Source organism: Drosophila busckii, chromosome 3R (assembly GCF_011750605.1).
Source record: "Drosophila busckii strain San Diego stock center, stock number 13000-0081.31 chromosome 3R, ASM1175060v1, whole genome shotgun sequence".
Classification (NCBI taxonomy): Eukaryota; Metazoa; Arthropoda; class Insecta; order Diptera; family Drosophilidae; genus Drosophila; species Drosophila busckii.
In genome coordinates, this window is record NC_046607.1 from 3,096,653 (window position 1) to 3,116,536 (window position 19,884).

The 19,884-nt window shown below is 39.2% G+C and overlaps 1 protein-coding gene across 12 annotated transcripts in view; it reads right to left on the reverse strand.

Annotated features, from left to right (window-relative positions):
- LOC108602772 (dystrophin) overlaps positions 1-19,884 on the reverse strand; it is a 116,029-nt gene that overhangs the window by 70,050 nt on the left and 26,095 nt on the right. For 7 of the 12 annotated variants that reach the window (XM_017990949.1, XM_017990950.1, XM_017990946.1 and 4 more), the window contains 8 exons: positions 13,054-13,217; positions 12,883-12,988; positions 2,357-2,425; positions 1,873-1,963; positions 1,673-1,793; positions 1,468-1,601; positions 352-445; positions 214-294 (listed from right to left, as the gene is read on the reverse strand). In XM_017990949.1, coding sequence (XP_017846438.1) covers positions 214-294; positions 352-445; positions 1,468-1,601; positions 1,673-1,793; positions 1,873-1,963; positions 2,357-2,425; positions 12,883-12,988; positions 13,054-13,217 — 860 coding nt within the window. Of the gene's footprint in view, positions 1-213; positions 295-351; positions 446-1,467; positions 1,602-1,672; positions 1,794-1,872; positions 1,964-2,356; positions 2,426-3,263; positions 4,783-12,882; positions 12,989-13,053; positions 13,218-14,932; positions 16,050-19,884 lie in introns of those variants that run through there. The other 5 variants (XM_017990951.2, XM_017990952.1, XM_017990947.1 and 2 more) reach the window with 3 other exon arrangements.

A 19,884-nucleotide genomic window follows, 5' to 3' on the forward strand; every position in this document is an offset into this window, starting at 1 on the left:
CAAATTGTATGCAAGTCATAATTCTTCGATTGTATGCATTGTGCGCTGGCTTTTGTGCGCTTTCAAACGAGGCCAATGCACCTCAGACTAGAGTATACACTTGGCCTGCACATAAATCTGTCATTTGAGTGTGGGGGCTGCTTAATGGCAGCGGTGTGTTCTTCATATAAGGGTCAGCAGCAATACAAAGTGAACGAAATTTAATGCACTCACCTTAAACATCAGCGGATTGCGTTCAATGTCCGACTCGGCATTCTCACAAAGTGTTTCGGTTTCCGATAGGAAAGCAAGGAACTGCAAGCAGCACATTAATTAACATAACTGTATATGCTGTATTGTTATATATATTACCTGATCCATGGCACGATCAAATGACTGCAGACTGTGCACTGCTGCATGCAGCTGCTTGCCACGATTGACAACGCCATTGTTCAAGTTGGCGTAACTGCAAATGAAATAAAGAAAATATATTTTATATTGCACTTGAAGTGTAATTTTAAATAAACAGCGAGTGAATGGCATTTGTATTGTGTTTAAATCTTGGCAGCAATACATTAATTCAGTTCATTCTGTGCAGAAAATTCTCACAGTAGTTACAATAAATAAAAATGCAATTCTCTCTATACTAAACAGCATTTTTATCATTTATAAGGCTGATAATATATATAACTGTTATTAACATAATTGATTCAGCGCTTTTTTAATGCAAATTTAAAATATTATAGAAAAATTCTCTTTAATTCAAAGCTTATTTAATTCAAGTTTAAAGCACTTGCACATCGATTATGCAAATATTAAGTATACGACGATCTTTTTATCGTCAATTACCAAGTATCAAACTTAACTTAATTTTGATATGTGAAAATAGCTGTCAGTTAAATAAAACATTATCTCTAATTATTTTATCTGATTTCTGATTTTATATATAACTGTTATTAACATAATTAATTCAACGCTTTTTTAATGCAAATTTAAAATATTAAAGTAAAACTCTCTTTAATTCAAAGCTTATTTAATGCAAATTTAAGGCACTGCCCATCGAATTTATAAATATTAAGTATAACTTAACTTAATTTTGATATGCCAAATTAACTAGAATTTTATCTCTACTTATAATTGGAGCCTCACCTCTGCAGAATTATTATAGCTAGCGTCTACTGTACCTAATGTTTGCTTTGAATGCAAACTACGTCTATCCCCACATTTATTTACAAAGCTTGTTAATACTTGAGATTTGCCTACTCGTCTATTCATATTAATGCAAATAGCTGCAGTCTAATTGGATACTCCTTGAAGTAACTGCCATTGCCAATTAATTACGAATGCAATATTGCTCTCAGCATAATTCCACACAGACAATGCCACACAGACAATTGTATTAAATGCAAATGCTTTTGTTATTGATTTGAATTTAAGTTTGCACAACGTTTGGGTGAACTGAAGTTGCTGTCAATATGGCGCACTCACCGTTGATTAATGGCTTCCGTCATCTTTTTAATACGAGTCGTATCATCGTTGGGATAGACTGCAATTAGTTTCTGTGTCAAATCGTTGAAGAGCTCAAAGTGCTGCTTATTCTGATGCAGCTCGGCATGGAAGGACTACAAAGAGGAAATCAGTTAATTTATGCAAGCTCTGGTAGAGTTAAGTAGACGAAGCCAGTTAGACTTACCTTTTGCTCCTTCTGCTGCGCCTCCAATACATCAGCCGTGGTGGCAACTGTGCCCATACGCTCCGCTCGCTGCTCCATGCGCAGCAGCCACTTCTCCAGCTCCACCCGCTTCGCCTCAAAGCTGTTCGTATGAATGGTAATTAATTTATGTGCAGCCAGTAAAGTAAAAAAAGAGGAAGGAAAGGATAATTATGACATACCGCTGCGAGTCGCTCAGCATGTTCTTCAGCTGCGCAGCACGTTGCAACACGCACTGCGACGTCTCATCCCAATGCTCCCTCAGGCGCGTTACTGTGGGAATAGAAATTAATCCGAGAGCTTGATTAGTTGCCAGTCATATGAGCAGCAGCAGCAGTATTAAAGCAACAACAAGATAATTATGTTACGTATTTTTTTAGGTCAACATAAATGAGTTGGAGTTGGGGGGCGGCGGCTAAGGAACCAAAGTGTATGCCCCATTGTTGGTGCGCCATGCAATTTCTTTTTATCATTAGTAAAAACTGCGTTAGGCTCTAGTAAGTGTTGGCTATTTAGCTAAGTGTTGTTTATAAACTCTTTGATTATAATATTAGTTGGGCCCCCCACACAGGGGTAATATATAGAGTTAGGGCCGGGTAGTGTGTGGGCTGTTAACTGTCGCACAACTTTTGGTTAGCAAATAACACGAAAATATACGCACGTTACCTTTGAGAAAGCAACGCAAATAGTTTAAATCCGCTGAGCAATGCGGGGCTAGGGAGAACTGCTTTAATTCTAACAGAGAAGTAAATATATATATTAAATTAAATGAAAATGATTCAAGATGTTGCTTTTAAAACTAAAAACTTAAAGCAAATAGGATACAATCAAATCATGTATTGAGAATAATATATAGCAATACATAAATGTGAGCATATTACAAATTCATTTACATTCCGATTAGCAATAATTTTTATATAAAATCCGATGCATTGCGCTGACTCTGAATTTGCTAATTAATATAAAGAGTAATTCTTTAAAAACAATAAACTTAAAATATATAGCGGGCAATCTATTGATAATATAATTTTAATATATTTGAAATAGTTTAAAGACGATATGTTGAATTCTTTGGCTTGAATAGAGTTTGAAATACAGACTTTTATATAAAATTTTATGTATAAAGAAAATAGTTTAAAATATTTATATACAAATGAAATATAAAAAATAATAAAATTACGAACTTTGGCTTAAAACATAAAAACAAATAATTATGTAAAAATATAAGAGTAGAAAAGAGTTCGAAAAACACACTGGTAAATAAAATTATACATAAAAGAAGAAGTGTTAGGACATTTATATTCAAATTAAAAATATAAAATAAATATAAATATTTTAGGAATATTTACTTTAAACATAAAAGCAAAGTAAATATGTGAAATTATTATAAATTAAATATAATTAATTTTCATAAGTGAACAGGGTTTTTAAATATTGCTATTAAAACTATAAGCTTAAAATAATTATGAGACAGTCTAAAGAAAAGATTTAAATGTTCATGAAATTTAACTGCAGATTTTATATATATATTTTCGATATATAATCCCGACTGACTGCGACGCTTTCTTCTTACCCGGCATGCCTGCTCCAGCGGCAGTCTGTGACATTTGTGTCTCGTCGTGTGAGGAGCGGCGACGCATTCGCAACTCCTCGCGGGACAAGCCAACGCCGCCAGCACCACCAGGGACGGCAGCAACTTGTGCGGCAGCAGCAGCGGCGGCCGCAGCTGCACGCGACTGAGCCTGATGCTGCAGCAAAGCGGCCGCTGCCGCCGAACCAGGCGCTGGGCCCATATTATGCACCACCTGCGGTGGAATATTGCCGAGCAGTTGCTGGCGTATCTGCTCACGAAACTCGCTGCTCAGTGGCATCGTTGGCTGTGGCGACTGCTGCTGCTGCTGTGGCTGCTGCTGCTGCTGCGACTGCGACTGCATATCTCTGACATTGGCCAGATTGTTGTGCACGCGATGGCGGCTGTACTGCAGCTCGAGCGGCAGATTGCGATCCAGCGAGCGCATATGATGCTCGATGGTGGAGCGCATGGATTGCTCCACATGCGAGGCGGATGCAGAGGAAACCGAGGAGGATGAGGAGTTGTGCAGCGACTGCTGCTGCGCCTGAGCACGCAGCTGCTTTAGCTCCTCCAGTGATTGTCGCGCGTCGCCCACGCGACTTTCGTCCAGCGACAAGTTGCGCTCGTAGTTGGCGTTGCGCAGATTGACGGAGCCAGTCAAGTGGCGTCCGCCATTGGCAGCCAGGCTGGCCTTAAAGCTCAAGTCGAAATTGTTTAGCACCGATGCCTCCAAGCTGCGCAGATTCATTTGCTCCTGCATGGCGCGCTCCATGTTGCGCAGTCCGCTCTCAATGCCACGCAGCGCATCCTCGGAGCCAAATTCCTCAGTGGGCGAAACTGCGCTGGGCGCTGGGCGATTAAGTTTCTTTACCTCGCTGGCGCGCGTGGGTGCGGGCGAGGGCACATTGTTGCCGCCATTGGCTAGCGCTGCTGCATTCTTGGAGCTCTGTTCGCTGAGTGCGGCGACGGCGGATTGCAGCACTAGCGGCGGCGGTGGTGGCGGCATTTCAAACGGATTGGAACAGCGACGCAGCGCCATGGCCTCCGCTGATAGCGTCGAGTGCTTCTCTGGCGGTGGCGGCGGCTTATCCTTGAACTTCATGGCCACCAGCGGCGAGTTCTGTGCGCTGTTCTGCGCCGAGGCGGGCTTCCTGGGCAGTGGCGGCGGCTGGCGCAGCGTGGGCGGCAATCCTGGCACTATCATCGGGCACTGGCCATCGGGCAGACTCTTGAGGCTGTGCCGCTTGGGTGGAATTTCGGGTGGTGCGGTGCGTTCGCTGGAGCCGCGCGCGGGTATTGCGGGCACTGGACGACTCTGTGGCGGCAGTGGCGGTGGCAAGGACTTTTGCTCCTGCGCGCTTTGCTTGCGCAGCAGCTGCTGGCCACGCAGCGCCGCCTGAGCGGCCAGCTCGGAGTTGAGTCGCGGTATTTGCGGCGACAGCTTGGGCGTCTGCTCATCATTGGGCACCGTTGGTGGCACCGGTGGCGGCGGTTTGGCAGTCATTGTAGCTTTAGAGCTCTGATTTGTGCGTTGCGTTGTGCGTTTTATTGCGTTGCTTACAGGATTTAGCTGGTTGTGGATTGTGTTGGGATTGTCTTCACTTTATTTGTGTGCGGGCCAACATCACGTGCGGCTTTTGATATGTTCGCTTGACATGACGCGCGCGTCTCTGTCTTTGCCTCAATTAAAACACACGGCTGTTAATTGACATTGGCAAATAAGCAAATATGAATACCGGACGCCGGCTGTGGGGGCCACGCCATGCGGCTTCTGCTTGTGCCTGGGGTCTGGGTTTGTTTATACGGCGTGCCGGAAACTCAACACAGTTACAGGCCACAGACAAGCACCGAATGCACACACAAAAACAAAAGCATACAAACAGGCGCTAACAAGAGCTAAGAGCGTGTCGAACACGTGAAGAGCGCGTCAAAGTTGACACTCTCTCGCTCTCACTCTCTCTCTCTCTTTTCGCAGCAAACAGCGCTCTCTCTCTCTTTGCTTAACCTTCTCTTCAACAAATTTTCACCATACTTTGCGCCCAACTCTGCGCCGGCTGTTAACGCAAAGCGGGTTTATTTGATTTACTTTTCCTGCTTTTGCCGCTGCTTTGTTTATTTGCCAAGTACAGTAAATATTGACTATCAATGCAAGTACAGGGAAAACAATAAAATAGAAACTTTGTACTTTAAATGCATTGCTCATTAGACTTTTAGTATTTAAAATAGTTTGAGCAGTAACAATAAATAATTAAAAATAAATAAATTCAAAGTTTACGCCTGAATACTTCAAAGCTTTTTAATTCTGTATTTGAGTCTGTTAAATTAAACATTAATAAAATACGCATGAAGTATTTTTTTAAATGTTATTAAACTTGAACATATATACTACTTTATTCTCAACATCATTTACCCATCAATAGATGAAACACTAATATAATTTGAACATTGAATACTCAATGAATTTTAGCTTCAGTACCGCTAATTACTTATTTTCTCTTTATGCCAGCAAATACATTTTAAATAAATGTAAAAACTTTATATAAAATAATAAAAATATATATATATATATATATATGTATATATAAGCATTTATATATTATATATTAAATGCTTTGCTTCAAATTTATAACAAGTCTATTATTCGAATCTCTGGCATACTAAAAGTTAAAGGCTTTAATGCGCCTTAATAGTTATCTATTGATTATTATTTATTAATAAATTACTATTAAAGAAAAAGTTTATGTATGTAAATTAAACTGGATTCTCAAAAAAGTTGTATTAACTTAACTAATAAACCTTGCAATAGTCCAAACTACGTTGCTAGCTCATAATTTAAATTAATTGTTTGCTCTTTATAAATAAATAAATAACTAATAAACGAAGCTCATTTTCTCCTAAATTCTGAATAACAAATCAAATATATAATATAAAATCTTAGCTATGCTTGCAATTGTTTTAATATAAAGCTGTTGCTTGCACTTTATATTCACTGTACAGCACAAAGCACTGCGTCTGGTCTGTCGTTCATGTTCATATAAAAACATAGACAGACACTTATCTATACACACACAGAGACAAACAGTAGCACACACAGACACACACACACACACACATCAGAGCTTGACAGCTTGCAGTTTGGCTGGCGAACATTCGCCGGAAAGTTTTACGCAGGATCAGCGAGAACTTTGCCTTTTGCTTTTGGCACCTGCACAACACAACAAAACAACAGAGCACAAGCTGGAGCAACAGACAAGTTTTGCATACATATTTGTTGCAGTTGTTGTTGTTATCGTATTTGTTATGTATAGCATGTGCAGCTTGAACGGGTGCGCTTTTATTGTCCTGCTCAGCAGGTCCTGTCGTGTTCTGTGCCTTCGAAGAAACCGCCCTTGGACAGGTGCATTTAACTTCTGGCACACCTTTAAATGCAATACATGCAATATAACAATGGTAATGTTGCTGTTGTTGTTGCTGCTAAAGTTGGCGGCCATTTCGTTGACTGCATTTTTATTGTTGTCTGGCTCGCTCGCTTGTTATGCAACAATTTGTGGCACTTGGCCTTTGTTCTCGACGCGACTTGACTTCAGTACATTTAATAATGTTGCTTAAGTCATGTGCAAACGTTAATTGTTGTTGCAGAAAACTGCAAAACTTTTATTTTTATGCAGCGCGCATTTGCATAAAATGCAAAACTAAAAAAGTTCTAGCGCATATTTCTCATTAGTTGCGGCTTTGAGTACAAAGCAGCTTTAAATAAAGTTTGTTTTAATTATAGCGCGCAGCTTAATGCTATAATAAACACATAATATATTATGGTCTGTAATTGCAAGCTAATGGCCTCAATAATATGAGTAATTTTTCTATGACACTCAATAGGCGCATTTATTGCTTCTAGTTAGAACATTAATCATCCAGCGCGTAAATAAAGCTAAAGTAATTGAGCTTCAACTATAAATATAGCGCTATATGCTCTGGCAGCTTTAACAATTTATAAGCCTAAAGCCAAGCGCCAAACTTGTTAGTCAAATAAACTTGATTGTGTGTTGGGGCTTGAGTTAACCAACGAGTGTAAAAACAACTGCGGGCATTCAACAAATCAGCGGCAGCTGCTGAAGCGACAATAACAACAACTTGAAAACTATTTTCATACACAACACGTACACACACACATACAAATGCATGTTGTTTTCCGCCTAAAAGTACACAATCAAGTCAAATAACTTGACTGTGAGTGCTACGCTGCCTTTTGCTAAAGCTACAGCTACAGCTTTTGTTGTTGTTGTTGTTGTTGTTGTGGTTGCCGTTTGAGTGAACGCAAAGTATTTATTTTTTTCGCTGGCGCTGCTGTTTTGCTATTCACAACCCACACACACACAGTCAGTCGCACAATCACACGCACATGACCCCTCAAAGTTATGCTACATAATTTTTTTTCTCGTCTGCCCTCGCGCCCAATGTAATTTATTGAAACACATTCGTTTCTCTATGATGTGAGCAACAACAACAACAACAATAACAAGCAGTACAACAACAGTGTGTACAAGTCTTAGTAGCAGCTCTTATGGCCACTTTGGCTTGCCTCTTATTTTGTTGTTGTTAGGCCTTATTGAATATTTATATGTAAATTCGCCTTGGCCTCTTCTATTTGTAATAGAATTTCTGACAATGCTTAATAATTAATTCAACAATTTGCATTAGATTGGCATAAAAATGTACTGTTTATGGCATTAATTATTATTTATGTAATTTGCTTTTATTTAAATCAACGCACATGCATTTGTAATTTATTGCTGTAATGAATTTCTACGAACTGCATTCGTTTGTGCATGCAAAATGCGCATTTCAATTAAAAAAACAGTTGCACGCCATTAAGTCTTGCGAAACTTAATGCACGTTGAATTTTATTTTCTCTTTTTTCGTAGCATATTTATTTCAATGCGCTTTGTTACATTTCGTACAAAAACATTTGCGGCTTTTGCCACCCTCACGTTTATTGATTTACAAAAGCAGCGCCGGCAACAACAACACACACACACACACACAAATACAGACACACACACCGGTAGAGTATAGAGCATGCCGATGCGGGTGCGCAGGGTGTACTATATACATATAGACTGACTGACTATGGGGCTGGGCAATAATCCGTTGCAGACAAAAACTTTAAATGCTATTTTGTGGTTTGACTTTTGTTAGCGCCGCTACAGCAACTAAAAACACACACACACATGCACACACACACGTTGGTAGCACTTGACACTGAAAAAATGCCTTTGCTAATTGAATGGATTTTATTTGGCTTAGCGTAGAGCGTAGCGTATTTCTCGCTTGGGCTATGAAAATTTACAGTTTCTCGTGTGTGAAGAAATTTTTTCACGCGACGCCGCGACAAGAGACGTCTGAGGCGTCCTCGAATATTAAAAAATACGAGAAATGAATTCACAACCGTTTGTATGCAGTCAAAGCGTACGAATGTCCTGGGCTGACTGCGGCCACAAAGCGGACTACACTGCTAGTCAAGCAAAGAGTGCGGCGTACTCAACACGGAAACGCATTCACACATTCAACTCTCCCATGGAGCACACACAAAAGCTCAACAACCCCCAGAGCTGAGTAAACAAAGGGAGCAGCAGCCGCCGCAACAACCCCCAACTGATAATGATAACGCGAGCGCGCCCCCCCCCAAACGCGCACTCACCACCCAAAGCAGTCAACGCACTCTCTGCGCTCTCTTTAGTCGTAGTCACGCTCGCTCTTTGGCCGGCATTCCAGCAGTTTGTTTTGCTACCAAAGCGCAGGCGCTTCGCTTGGCGTGCTCTATAGCCGGGAGCAGGCGGCAGCTATGCTGGGCTGTTGGGGTCTGCCTGCCTGCCTGCCTGCCTGCCTGCCTGCCACATGTTGTGCGTGTCTGCTGCGAACCTTGACAACTGATAAGAAACTTTTTACATCAGCTTTGGCACAGGGTTGCACACACAACAAGCGTGCCGAGGCCAAAGCATTGAGGGAATTTGTTTTTGCACACACAGCTCCCACCCGCTTTTGAGTGCGGGTGCCAATAAGGTGAATATTTGCTGAAGTTGTGCCATGTGCATGGGTCTCTAATGACTGCAGAGCGTCTTCTGCTTCTCCATGAGTGAGTTTTATGATTGCTGCAACTTTAATTGAGAGTTGAGTGCATGAAGTTAAGCTTATGAGCAAAGTTTACAGTTTAGCTGTATAAATATTTAATTGGCCAACATAACTTCAACTTAGCTGACAAATTTAAAGCTTGCCTAAGCATCAACTATATAAATTTAAGCATGAAATATAGCAAGACAGACAAACAAATTAAAACTTCAAACATATAAACAAAGCGCTGCGCTTTGCCATATTGACAGTTGGTTGGTTTATGCTGCAGCTCAATTAAGCGCACACAATGATAAAACTAAACAAGTGCAAACACTTTTTTTAATGAATTTAATTAAAATTCATGCTAGACAGCAAGTGTTTATAGCAATGGACAAGTGCTGCTTGCGCTGCTGCTGCCGCGCCCACTTTGCATACAAAACGAAATCCTCTCACACACATGGACTGGCACGTACAGTTAAGTCCTGAACATTTTTGTAATGACTGAATTTCCAGCTACGCTTCAGAGCTGCAGTTAACAGTTTGTCTGTGTGTGTGTATTTAGTTGTGGTTGTGTTTTGCAAGGACATTCTGTTGAAAACAATTTGCCTGTCTTCACATAGAAATAACTTTGCCCTGACACACACACACAAGCTGCAATATTTAGAGGAATTTTTTACCTTTGTATTTACCAAAAAATTTCAACAGAAAAACTATCAAAGCGCGCCACACACACACACAACTTGTCAGCCCATAAAGCTGACAGTGTAGACAATTATTTAATTTAATGCTGCTTGCAAATTTTGCGGCGCATGCAGCAGCGTTGAAAGTTCAAGTTTCATAAAGCCGAAGCTCAGTTGCGCCCCCAAGCCAAAGATCTCGGGGTTAAACAGCCATAGACTACAGTTTTAAGTAATTAAAAAAAAAAAAGTGAAGCTAGACGCAGCTAAGAAAACGAATATTAAATACACTTGCACAGCTTAGCTTAGCCAAAATATATTTAAGCTTATTAATTAAAATTGCAGCTCAATTTAATTGCTTTTATTTTTATTGTGTGCTGACTAATTAGTCGCTATAGCCGCTGCTAAGTAAGAGCAGACAAAAGCTAAAAAGTTCTTGAAAGCACAGACACATGCAAGGAAGCGACAGTCAGTTCACTTGAAAGGGGCTGACAGCAGCGGCTGGAGCGGGTGAAGTCAAGGGTGGGCCTATTAAAGCATGTAATGGCGTGAAGTGGGCGTGTAACTGGGCAACGCGGGGTGATGGCAGTTTAAATGCTCTACACCCCCAAAAAGAGAGTGAGACAGACGGCAATTAGAGGCAATTTGGTTGCTGTGTGGGCAACGCTAAGAAGCAGGACCCAACTACAGCTGCAGCTCCAGCAATGTGACCGAGTGCGTTGTCCTTTCACCAAAGACCATGTGCATTGTTATTGTTTTTTTGCTGTTGTGTGCAGCAACAGCCGTTGCACTCAAATTGCATGTCAAAGACAGATTTACGAGTCGCACACACACAGTGGAGCTTTGGGTTTAGCTTTGCTTTGGATTTAGGTTTTGGATGGGTGGGCACTTTATTTATGATAAGAGAGAGACACTGGCAGCCGGTTTCGGGTTGGCAAAACTGTGTGCCTGACCGCGCCTTTCGGCACCGCACGCCATATGAGATAATAAATAATGGTTTAATTAAGCGTTCGCTTACAAAATGCGTAATTAATTGATTTTGTGTACGGTTCGTTTAACCACAGATAAGCGTGCATATCAAGTGAACACGCTACAGCCAACGGCAGAGCGCTAATTGCAAGAATTTAATACAAAATAAACTTAAAGTTAAGCGAGGAGTGCACAAGCGAGAGAAGCTCATTTAGCAGCAAACAAAATAGATTCATTGAATAATAATAAAAATAACTTAAAGTTGAAGCTTCAATCAAATTACAGACTGCTAATTGGTAGAGCAACATTTAATACAAAATAAACTTAAAGTTAAAGCACAGGGCGCAATATTTAATACAAAATAAACTTAAAGTTTAGCTAGGTTTGGATAAGCAACTGTAGCGCATTTACCAGTGGGAGGCAAATATTCCAAATAAACCTCGGAATTCGCATATTTTTTTCTTTTTTATCCGATTGATGCTTGTTCTGTTCAATGAAATGACTTTTGGTTTTGTTGAAATGCGAATATCTTGGATTAAGTATTCGAATTTCAATAAAACCAAAGTTCATTACATTGAATGGAATGGGCGTTGATCGGATGAAGAATGGAAAATTATGCAAATTCAGAGGTCTAATAATAACTTAAAGTTAAAGTTTCAATCAAATGACAGTTTCACTTGCTGTGTGTGCAATATAAAAAGATGTGTGTGCTCTTGAGAGCACAACAAAGCGGATTGCAAGTATTAGTCCTGTCTGGTTGGCCAGTCCTTAGTACAGGACATGTTACAACTGTTTATGACAAACCAAACAACGTAATAATATGTACAACATACATAAGTATAAACGTGCTGAGACCCCAACAAATGTCATAAACTACCAAACTACATAAGCTCTCTAAGTAGCAGGACAAAAACAACAACAACAGCTCATAGTATAAATATCTCTCTTTCTCTTTCGCGCTCTTTGCTTGTCAATTAAATGTCAACTGGCAACAAATGTTGTAAGCCTGCCGCATAAAAATATCACAACGAGTCAAAAAGAAACTTGAAATGCATTTAAAGCAGAAAAGGCAACTACATGTTACTAATACATATATGTGTGCATGTGTGTGTGCTTTTAGCTTTGAGCATGCGCCTGCTTGCTGCAATGCTCTTAAGCCTTGCAGTGACTGTCAAACTGTTGCGACGCCTGCATATTCACCACAAAGCCAAAATGCTAATAAAAGCAAGCAGCTCATGATTCGATTTGTTATGTGCGGCATTTTATGCATTCTCAAGTCAAGCACTTGAGTTAGGCATACTTTATTTATGTGTGCGTGTGTGTGTGTGTGTTTGTATTTGTTTTGAACTTTGGCATTGTCTTTTATGGACATTTGACAGCAGCGTTGACTTACTCACCCTAGATCAACAGCTTGCATGTCAAGGTATATTAATTGTTTATGTAGTTTACACAGCACTAAGTGATTTGTTAACCAATTAACAGTTTAGTTGAAATATACAGGGTATAGCTTTGGCTTGCTGGACTTGGCTGGATTCATGGCTGCTGCTGCGTTATGTAAATGTTTACAGTAGCGCCTGTCAGCGCAGATTCCCATCATTGCAGCAGCTATAAGCCAACTTTTGCTGTTTTTATTTCACACACACACATGTAAAGCAATTGGAAGGTGTGTACGTTTGTGCAAAACGGAAATTTGTTTGCAAGCCAAGTCGATAAGGGAAATAGCAAATGGGTTAAAAGCAATCTGCATACGATTCATAAAGCCATTTAGCACGACTGTCTAATGGAATTTGGGCAATTTGTACAGCTGCCAATAATTACCAATAAAAGCCTTAGCTTGTATGATTTAAACATTTTGCATTGCTTACCTTTCTCTTGCAGCTGCTGACGCTTAGTATCGCCTTTAAGCACCTCAGCCGTATGCACCAGTTCGTTAAGCTGCGGCTTTTTCATTTTCAATTCACGCAGCACTTTCTGCAAGCGAAACGCGTATTTAAATATAGAACAAAAGCCCCGCAAGTTGCTACAGTTACACTTACCTCCTGCTTTTCAATAGCCAAACGCACTGCATCGACATCGTCTATGAGCACACTTTGTATTTTGATCATGTTTTGTTCCCAAGTCAGCCAGTCGGATATATGTAGCACGGACTTATCAAAGCTGCTGGCCAATGCGCCGCTGCCACTTGGCTCGTTGTTGTAGTCTGTAAATTAAAGCAAGCAGCCAGAGTAGTTAATTAGATGCCTGTCGAGCTTCACAAAATGCCGGTTTGCTCATTAACGGCAGCTGCGGTTTTAAAACGAGCCAATTGTGGTTACCACTGAGTTACCAGATTTGAACTCATTTTGTGAGGTCAACTTGACATTAAAGCACAGCCGTGCTGTCTATCTAGCTATCTCTCTCTCTCTCTCTCTCTCTCTTACTCGCTTTGTGTGTTACTGTGCCATATTTTGTGAACTACTCTCATTGCTGTTGCAGCCAATTCCGAGCGTTGAACGTTTAAACTGGCCAAGCCAAGTAAATGAAAAACTATTTCAATGAAGCAAACTTTGAAGTGTCTCTTTCAGCTGCTTGTCAACTATTGCACAGTGGTTAAAGTACATAAATTAGCAAGCAGTATGCATGCATTAATGCAATATTTATAGCAAAGCGTAGTGAGTGCTATAACAAAGCTTAATCTAAATATTTTATTTAGCTAACAGCATAATTTATAATTCATTCCTTGTGTCCACTTGTGTCCAGTGTGCGTTCACACTGGTGGTTAAAAGTACTTGTCATGTGCTCGAACGCTTAACAATGCACACAATAATATTATTTTTTCTTATTTCCTTTGGCTTCTCTTGTCGTCGCCCTGAATGACAACTTTTAGTTGAAAACGCTGCTTGGCAAATATTTCAATGTGATAAGAACGCACTTGAAATTCTTGAACGCAAGAGAATTGAAAGAAAGTTTCCATAAGCCTAAGCAGGTAGTGCAGAAAGTTATGAAACTTTTACCATTTAAGCTGGACACAAGCAAACCCAATAACTAAATACTTATGTTTGTTTGCATTGCTTTGGTGTGTGGGTGTGTCCAGCTGTGTACTTTGTTTTTGCCCAACACTCAGCAAGGGCTTAGCAGCTACTTTTGGCGTCAAGGGATTAGGCAGTAGTCCCAATAACAAACGTAGTAAAAATGAAAAAAGAATTACAAGCAAGTCGGCGCAGTCTAACGCACCTGCAAGCATTCAAAGTGAAATTCATGCCTGTCACATGCTTAGAGCACAAACGTATGGCAAAAGCTAGACATAGGCATAATAACCATGTAACAAGCCTAAGACATACTCTCAAGTAGCTTCAGAGAAACAACACGTTAAGTGCAAAAGATTTCTTTTCACTCATTTTAATGTACATATCTACACCTACACATAGGCATAGGCACAAAAGCCTCTGTGTTTGTGTGTTAGCATAAAATAATTGTGTATTTTATATCAAGGCTTTTGTTGTGTGTGTGCTTTGTGTGTGGCATTTTGCCCCTTAGCAGGTGCAAAGATGATAAAAAATCATAAAAATATGTGAAACACGTAAAGAAATTCCAGCAGGAAACTGTCTGATAAAACCGACGACAACAGTCGCAGCAACAAAATGTCATAATTCATTAAAAATCAAGCAAAGCGTAAAATTTCTGCTGCTTGTCGCGCTTCTTGCCTTAAAGTCACTTGCTGCTTCAGCTTAGTTTGTTGAAGTGAGTGGCAAGTTTGCTTTAAAAACAATGTCAGCAATTTATAAATTTAAAACACAGACACGCTCAATTTCAAAAGTAAAATTTTAAATTGGTACTTTAAACGTTTATTAATTTTCATATTTATTCTGTAAACTTATTTCTCACACATGCAGTGTAATTTATTTAATTTATTTATATTTTTATTATTTGCTTTGATACATTTTTGTAAATTAACTTTTATATATTGCTTCACTTCCTTACCGCCGAACGATTTATTTTGAAATGTTTCCTGTTAAGGATATCAGCTGTTTGGAACTAACTAGAGCTTATGAAATAAGCTTATAAGCTCTGGCAAAATTTCCATCTAGCGGTGAGCTTGGAAGCACAACAGTTCTAAAAAAGGTCTAAAGCTTAGTGCACAGAGCTTAAAATATTCATATATTGTATAGCAGTTTAAAATGGTTTTAAAATTCATGGAAATTTACAGAAATTTTTAGCATTTCGTTCAAAAAATACCAAATTCACATTGATTGCAAATGTAATCTTGTTATTTCTTGAAAGCAGCGCATCGTTGGTTATTCCGTAATAGTACTACCTAAATTTACTTCATTGAGCCCTGGAGCGAATGTGATTACATTGGTTTTGATATGTAATCCAGAATGGCTGCTGGCGACGCGTGAAAAGGATGCATGATCACTTGGAGATTTTAGAAATCCTTGCTTACGAATATAATTTTCAAATTCATTATTCGCTTGTTTTTCATGTCTATTGTCAACACGTATCTTATGTGGAGTTTGCATTCTGAGTTCACTCATCTTTCTACCATTTTTTGCTATAGTGAATTCGGCTTCATCGAACAATCGCCTACGTTGCTCAAAAGTTAGCACAAAGTCATAACACTTTGGAGCGCCACTTATCCGCGATATCGTACCTTCAGAATTAACGGAAAGAGCGGAGCTCAAACTTGGCGTGCGACTTTTGAACCTGACCTGTATCTTTTCTTTTTTGGCCATGACTGGTATCTTCAGACGATTGAATGTGACTATGTTCTTAGCAGCGTTGAAAGCAGCTTGTAACTGATATTTTTGATTGTTCTGAGCAATAATTTGTCTCATAAGTATCTTTGGATCCACAGATTTGTCTTTCATAAGCTGCGGCGTGACAGGAATACTCAATTTATCTGACGATGCGATTGATGCCTTACTAGACATTCTCAAGGATTTTCTTTGCTCAGAAAGACGTGCTTTCAATATATCTGCATCTATAATTGACGCCATACGAGGGTATGGAGTCAAATTTTCGGCAGCAACCTTCATAAGCCCATAGGTCCTCTCTGAAAAACGTGCATCTTCTTCTTTATTAAACGTAAGTTTGTTGTGAAAATACATAGTACGTGTTTTAAATGAAGATGGCTTGGGTTTGATCGACTGCATTTTGAAAGCTTTCTGAACATATATATAGAAACGCGTGCCTATATATGTGCCCGATAATCTTTTTTATTTTTTTATTTTATTATGTATGTGTTTTTTATTGTGTGTTTGTTTAAAGAGAATGTAATATTAAAAAAAATTACTCTCAAAATATGTATACGTATGTTTATTAGATTCTGATGGTGTTTGCAATGCCAACTATCTAGAGGGCATCAGATTTGAAAGATGTATCATGTACCGTTTAGAGTAGTCTGGGAATAGTGTATCATAAAAATATCACACGAATTTTACACACATACTATACACACTTATGTACATCAATTTTTAATCACAAACAGAACCAACAGAAACTATAACAAAACCACACTATTACATTTACACTTTTTTTTACAGAATGGAACACGCTTCACATAGGCCTTCATCAATAAAGTCCCCTTCAAGAAGACAATCAAAGTTTGGCAATAAAATACAATTTATTGATGCTGAACGTGAGGCTCCAGCTAATCGTAATTATGGTCTTATTCGGGCGACCACTGAAAAGACGGCAACACCGTTCCTAAGGGTATCCCATGGAATAGATGTACAACTTTTACGGGCACGGCTTGATGACCACTCTTCCATCGTGGATAAAATAAAATCAGCCGAAAATCAGCTTATGAACAATGATGTAAGAAAGGTTCACGTTATTAAAGAAGCTGATGACAATCAAACACAAATGGTAGCTAGAGGTACTCCGCATCCAAGAGTTGCGAAGGCTGTGGATCCCTTGGACCTCATAATATCACTAAGAAGAACCTCATTGGTCAAAAAACCAGGTAGCGTTAGTGTTCAGAAATCATTGTTGGTGAATAAGCAAAAAGCATGTCATACTGCCAAAAAAGTTAGAATTACGCTTCCCACGGAACGAATGTCTGTTATAACGCATTCAAGAGATAGTTGTACAACAGTTGATGGAGCGGGCAAAACTCTGAGCTTTGAGGATCGCCGTCGAATTTTTAATGAGGCCGAATTCACGATTGCTAAAAATGGTAGAAAGATGAACGATTTTCTTATGCAAGCACCATCTCCCACTGTACATATAGCGAGCTACATTCATGAGGCAGAACAGAAAGCTAAGAATGAGTTTGAATTATTTATTGCAAAGCAGGGATTCATCAGGACTACACAAAATACACTGGCTAATATTGGTAGGTTCGCTAGCGTAGCCCAAATGTCAGCTGAAAGTAAATTTTTCATTAAGCCGAATGCAGAAGCGCCAAAAGCAGATGTCTCATTTCGAAAATCGACAAGCCTATCCCGTCTGAATACCTTAGCAGCTAGTGTCATCGACAAAAAGCAACTTGTGGGCTAAAAAGCTAGACACTCTCATATGTACTTACATCCTCATAATAAAACATACACTGAAATAAGCGTAAATATTATAGTAATTTAAAATGGATAATGTCCCGAAGAAATCCGCATTCAGGACTAAAAGCATAAACAAATTTTTTCAAAGTAAAATCGGGTTTAGCGAAGTGCGTCCAGTGGCGTTAGAAGATCGCAGTTATGGTCTTTTAAAAATCAATGAAAAGTCGGTGACACCATTTCCACGTTTCACTGATGTTGATTTGCCAACCCTAAAGGCACGCCTTGATGAACAACGTCGCAAGACATCTAACATGCAAGACGATGAACATCTAGTCGAGTTTCAAAGTCAAGAACACAAACAAGATTTAGAAGTTACAGACTGGGCAGTAGGAACTCCGCATCCAAATAAAGGCTATGCTTTGGATCCAAAAACACTTTTGCGCAACATCAATAAAGCACTTACAGATATCAGATATTCATCAGACTCTAGTCAACAGTTAAAATCTGCCCTAAAGAGCAGCAACCAACCTAAAATGAAAGATCAAAAGCCTAAAAAACAAGTGCGTATTCAACTTCCAAGGAAGACGGCCATTCTAGATAGAAGGTCAACTGCAAGCATGGGCGCTTCTTTTAGCAGCTCAATCACCTATGAAGCTCCTCACACTCTAAGCTTCAATGATCGCCGGCGTATGTTAAATGATAATGAATTTGCAGTTGCCAGATATGGAAAAAAAATGAGCGATTTCGTAATGCCCAAGCACAGCGAGACAGTACAAATAGATGATAAAGATGACCATCAGCCTTACAATCAAATTGACGAATTTATTCAACAGAAGGGCTTTATAAAGGGTCAGCATGACATAGTGAAAAATCTAGATGTGCGCTCGTTTAGCACCGAAAGTCTGAAACAGTCTCAAAGAACATCCAATCCTAAAAAGATCCAACGCAAAAGCCGTGAGTCCCAAGGGTCTATTAATCAAAACTAAGCACTAATATAGGAAACAATTAGCTATAGGACATAAAAAAAAATTACTTGTTCTTGCCAATTTGCAAAGAGGTTCAGTTTCAACAATTAGAGCTATTAGATATTATTATAACAATTTCTTTGTCAAACTACTTAGTGCCAAACTAAAAAAAAACTAAAATTAAAATAAATAAAATTAGATTGGCGCTGAGAAACTTAAATGAATTTATATGGCTATTTGATATTTCGTTTACCAGGGCTGCTATATCATGGTTTGTGTCTCGGAATATTTATGAAAGACATCAACCAGCAAAATGTATTGTAAATAAAAATGCATAAATGATTAGATATATTTGAATAATCATAGATTTTAGAGTAGGCGTTTGCATACTAGAAAATTACATATATTGTAGAAAAATATAATTCGTTTTAGTACACAGAGCTATTACACATAACACGTTTCATTAAAAAAATATGCAAACCAAATAAATAAATAGCTACATAATATTCAATAAAAACAGAAAAAAATTATAAATAATAAAATACAAAAATAATTGCCAACATTGGATACATAAATTATTGGCTTAGCAGGCATAATGAGATCAATTTTACATAGCCATATTAAAAAAAGAACCGAAAAAAGTATTAAAACTCCGATAACGTTCCAAAAGTCGGATCCAGTACTTTTGGCAAATCGCAATTATGGCCTAATGAAAACTGAAAAACGACTATCAACGCCATATCCTAAGCTCTATAAAGGCATAGATGCGGCTACACTGAAAGCACGCCTAGTTGATCAGAAACGATTATCCGTCAGAAGCTCGGCGGTAACAACTGAGCCAGTGTTTGATCAATCACAACTACCTAAGGACCAAAGCTCAAAAAGAAGCTCTAAATTTGGAATTTCAACTCCACATCCCAGTAGAGGAACCACGCTTGATCACAAAGAATTGATCTCACAGCTGTCGATGGAAAAAAAGTCACCTTCCAGAGTACACATGGGTTTGGTAACTACTAAGAACACAGACGAAGGTAAATTTCTAATTGGTACACCACATCCCAGTAAAGGGGTAGCATTGAATGTAAAAGATTTGGAGAAGAAAGTAAGTGTCCTGAGTCAGATGGAGGAAAAACGAAATACACCAATACTAAAGCGACCCAAGAAAGTTCAGCTTATAACTCCGCAGTCAAGCGACGAGTCTCTAGAAATAGACAACAGAGAAGCAACAAGCGTAATATCCACTAGCACTGCTTCTACTGGCAACTCATATTTAACAATCTCCTCAAGTGATCTCGCCGTTGGATCAAACCGCGACGAACAAAAATTGAGCTTTAAAGAGCGAGTGCGTTTATTTGATAATGCAGAGTTTACCATAGCAAAAAATGGTAGAAAAATGAGCGATTTTATGATGGCACGATGCGACCCT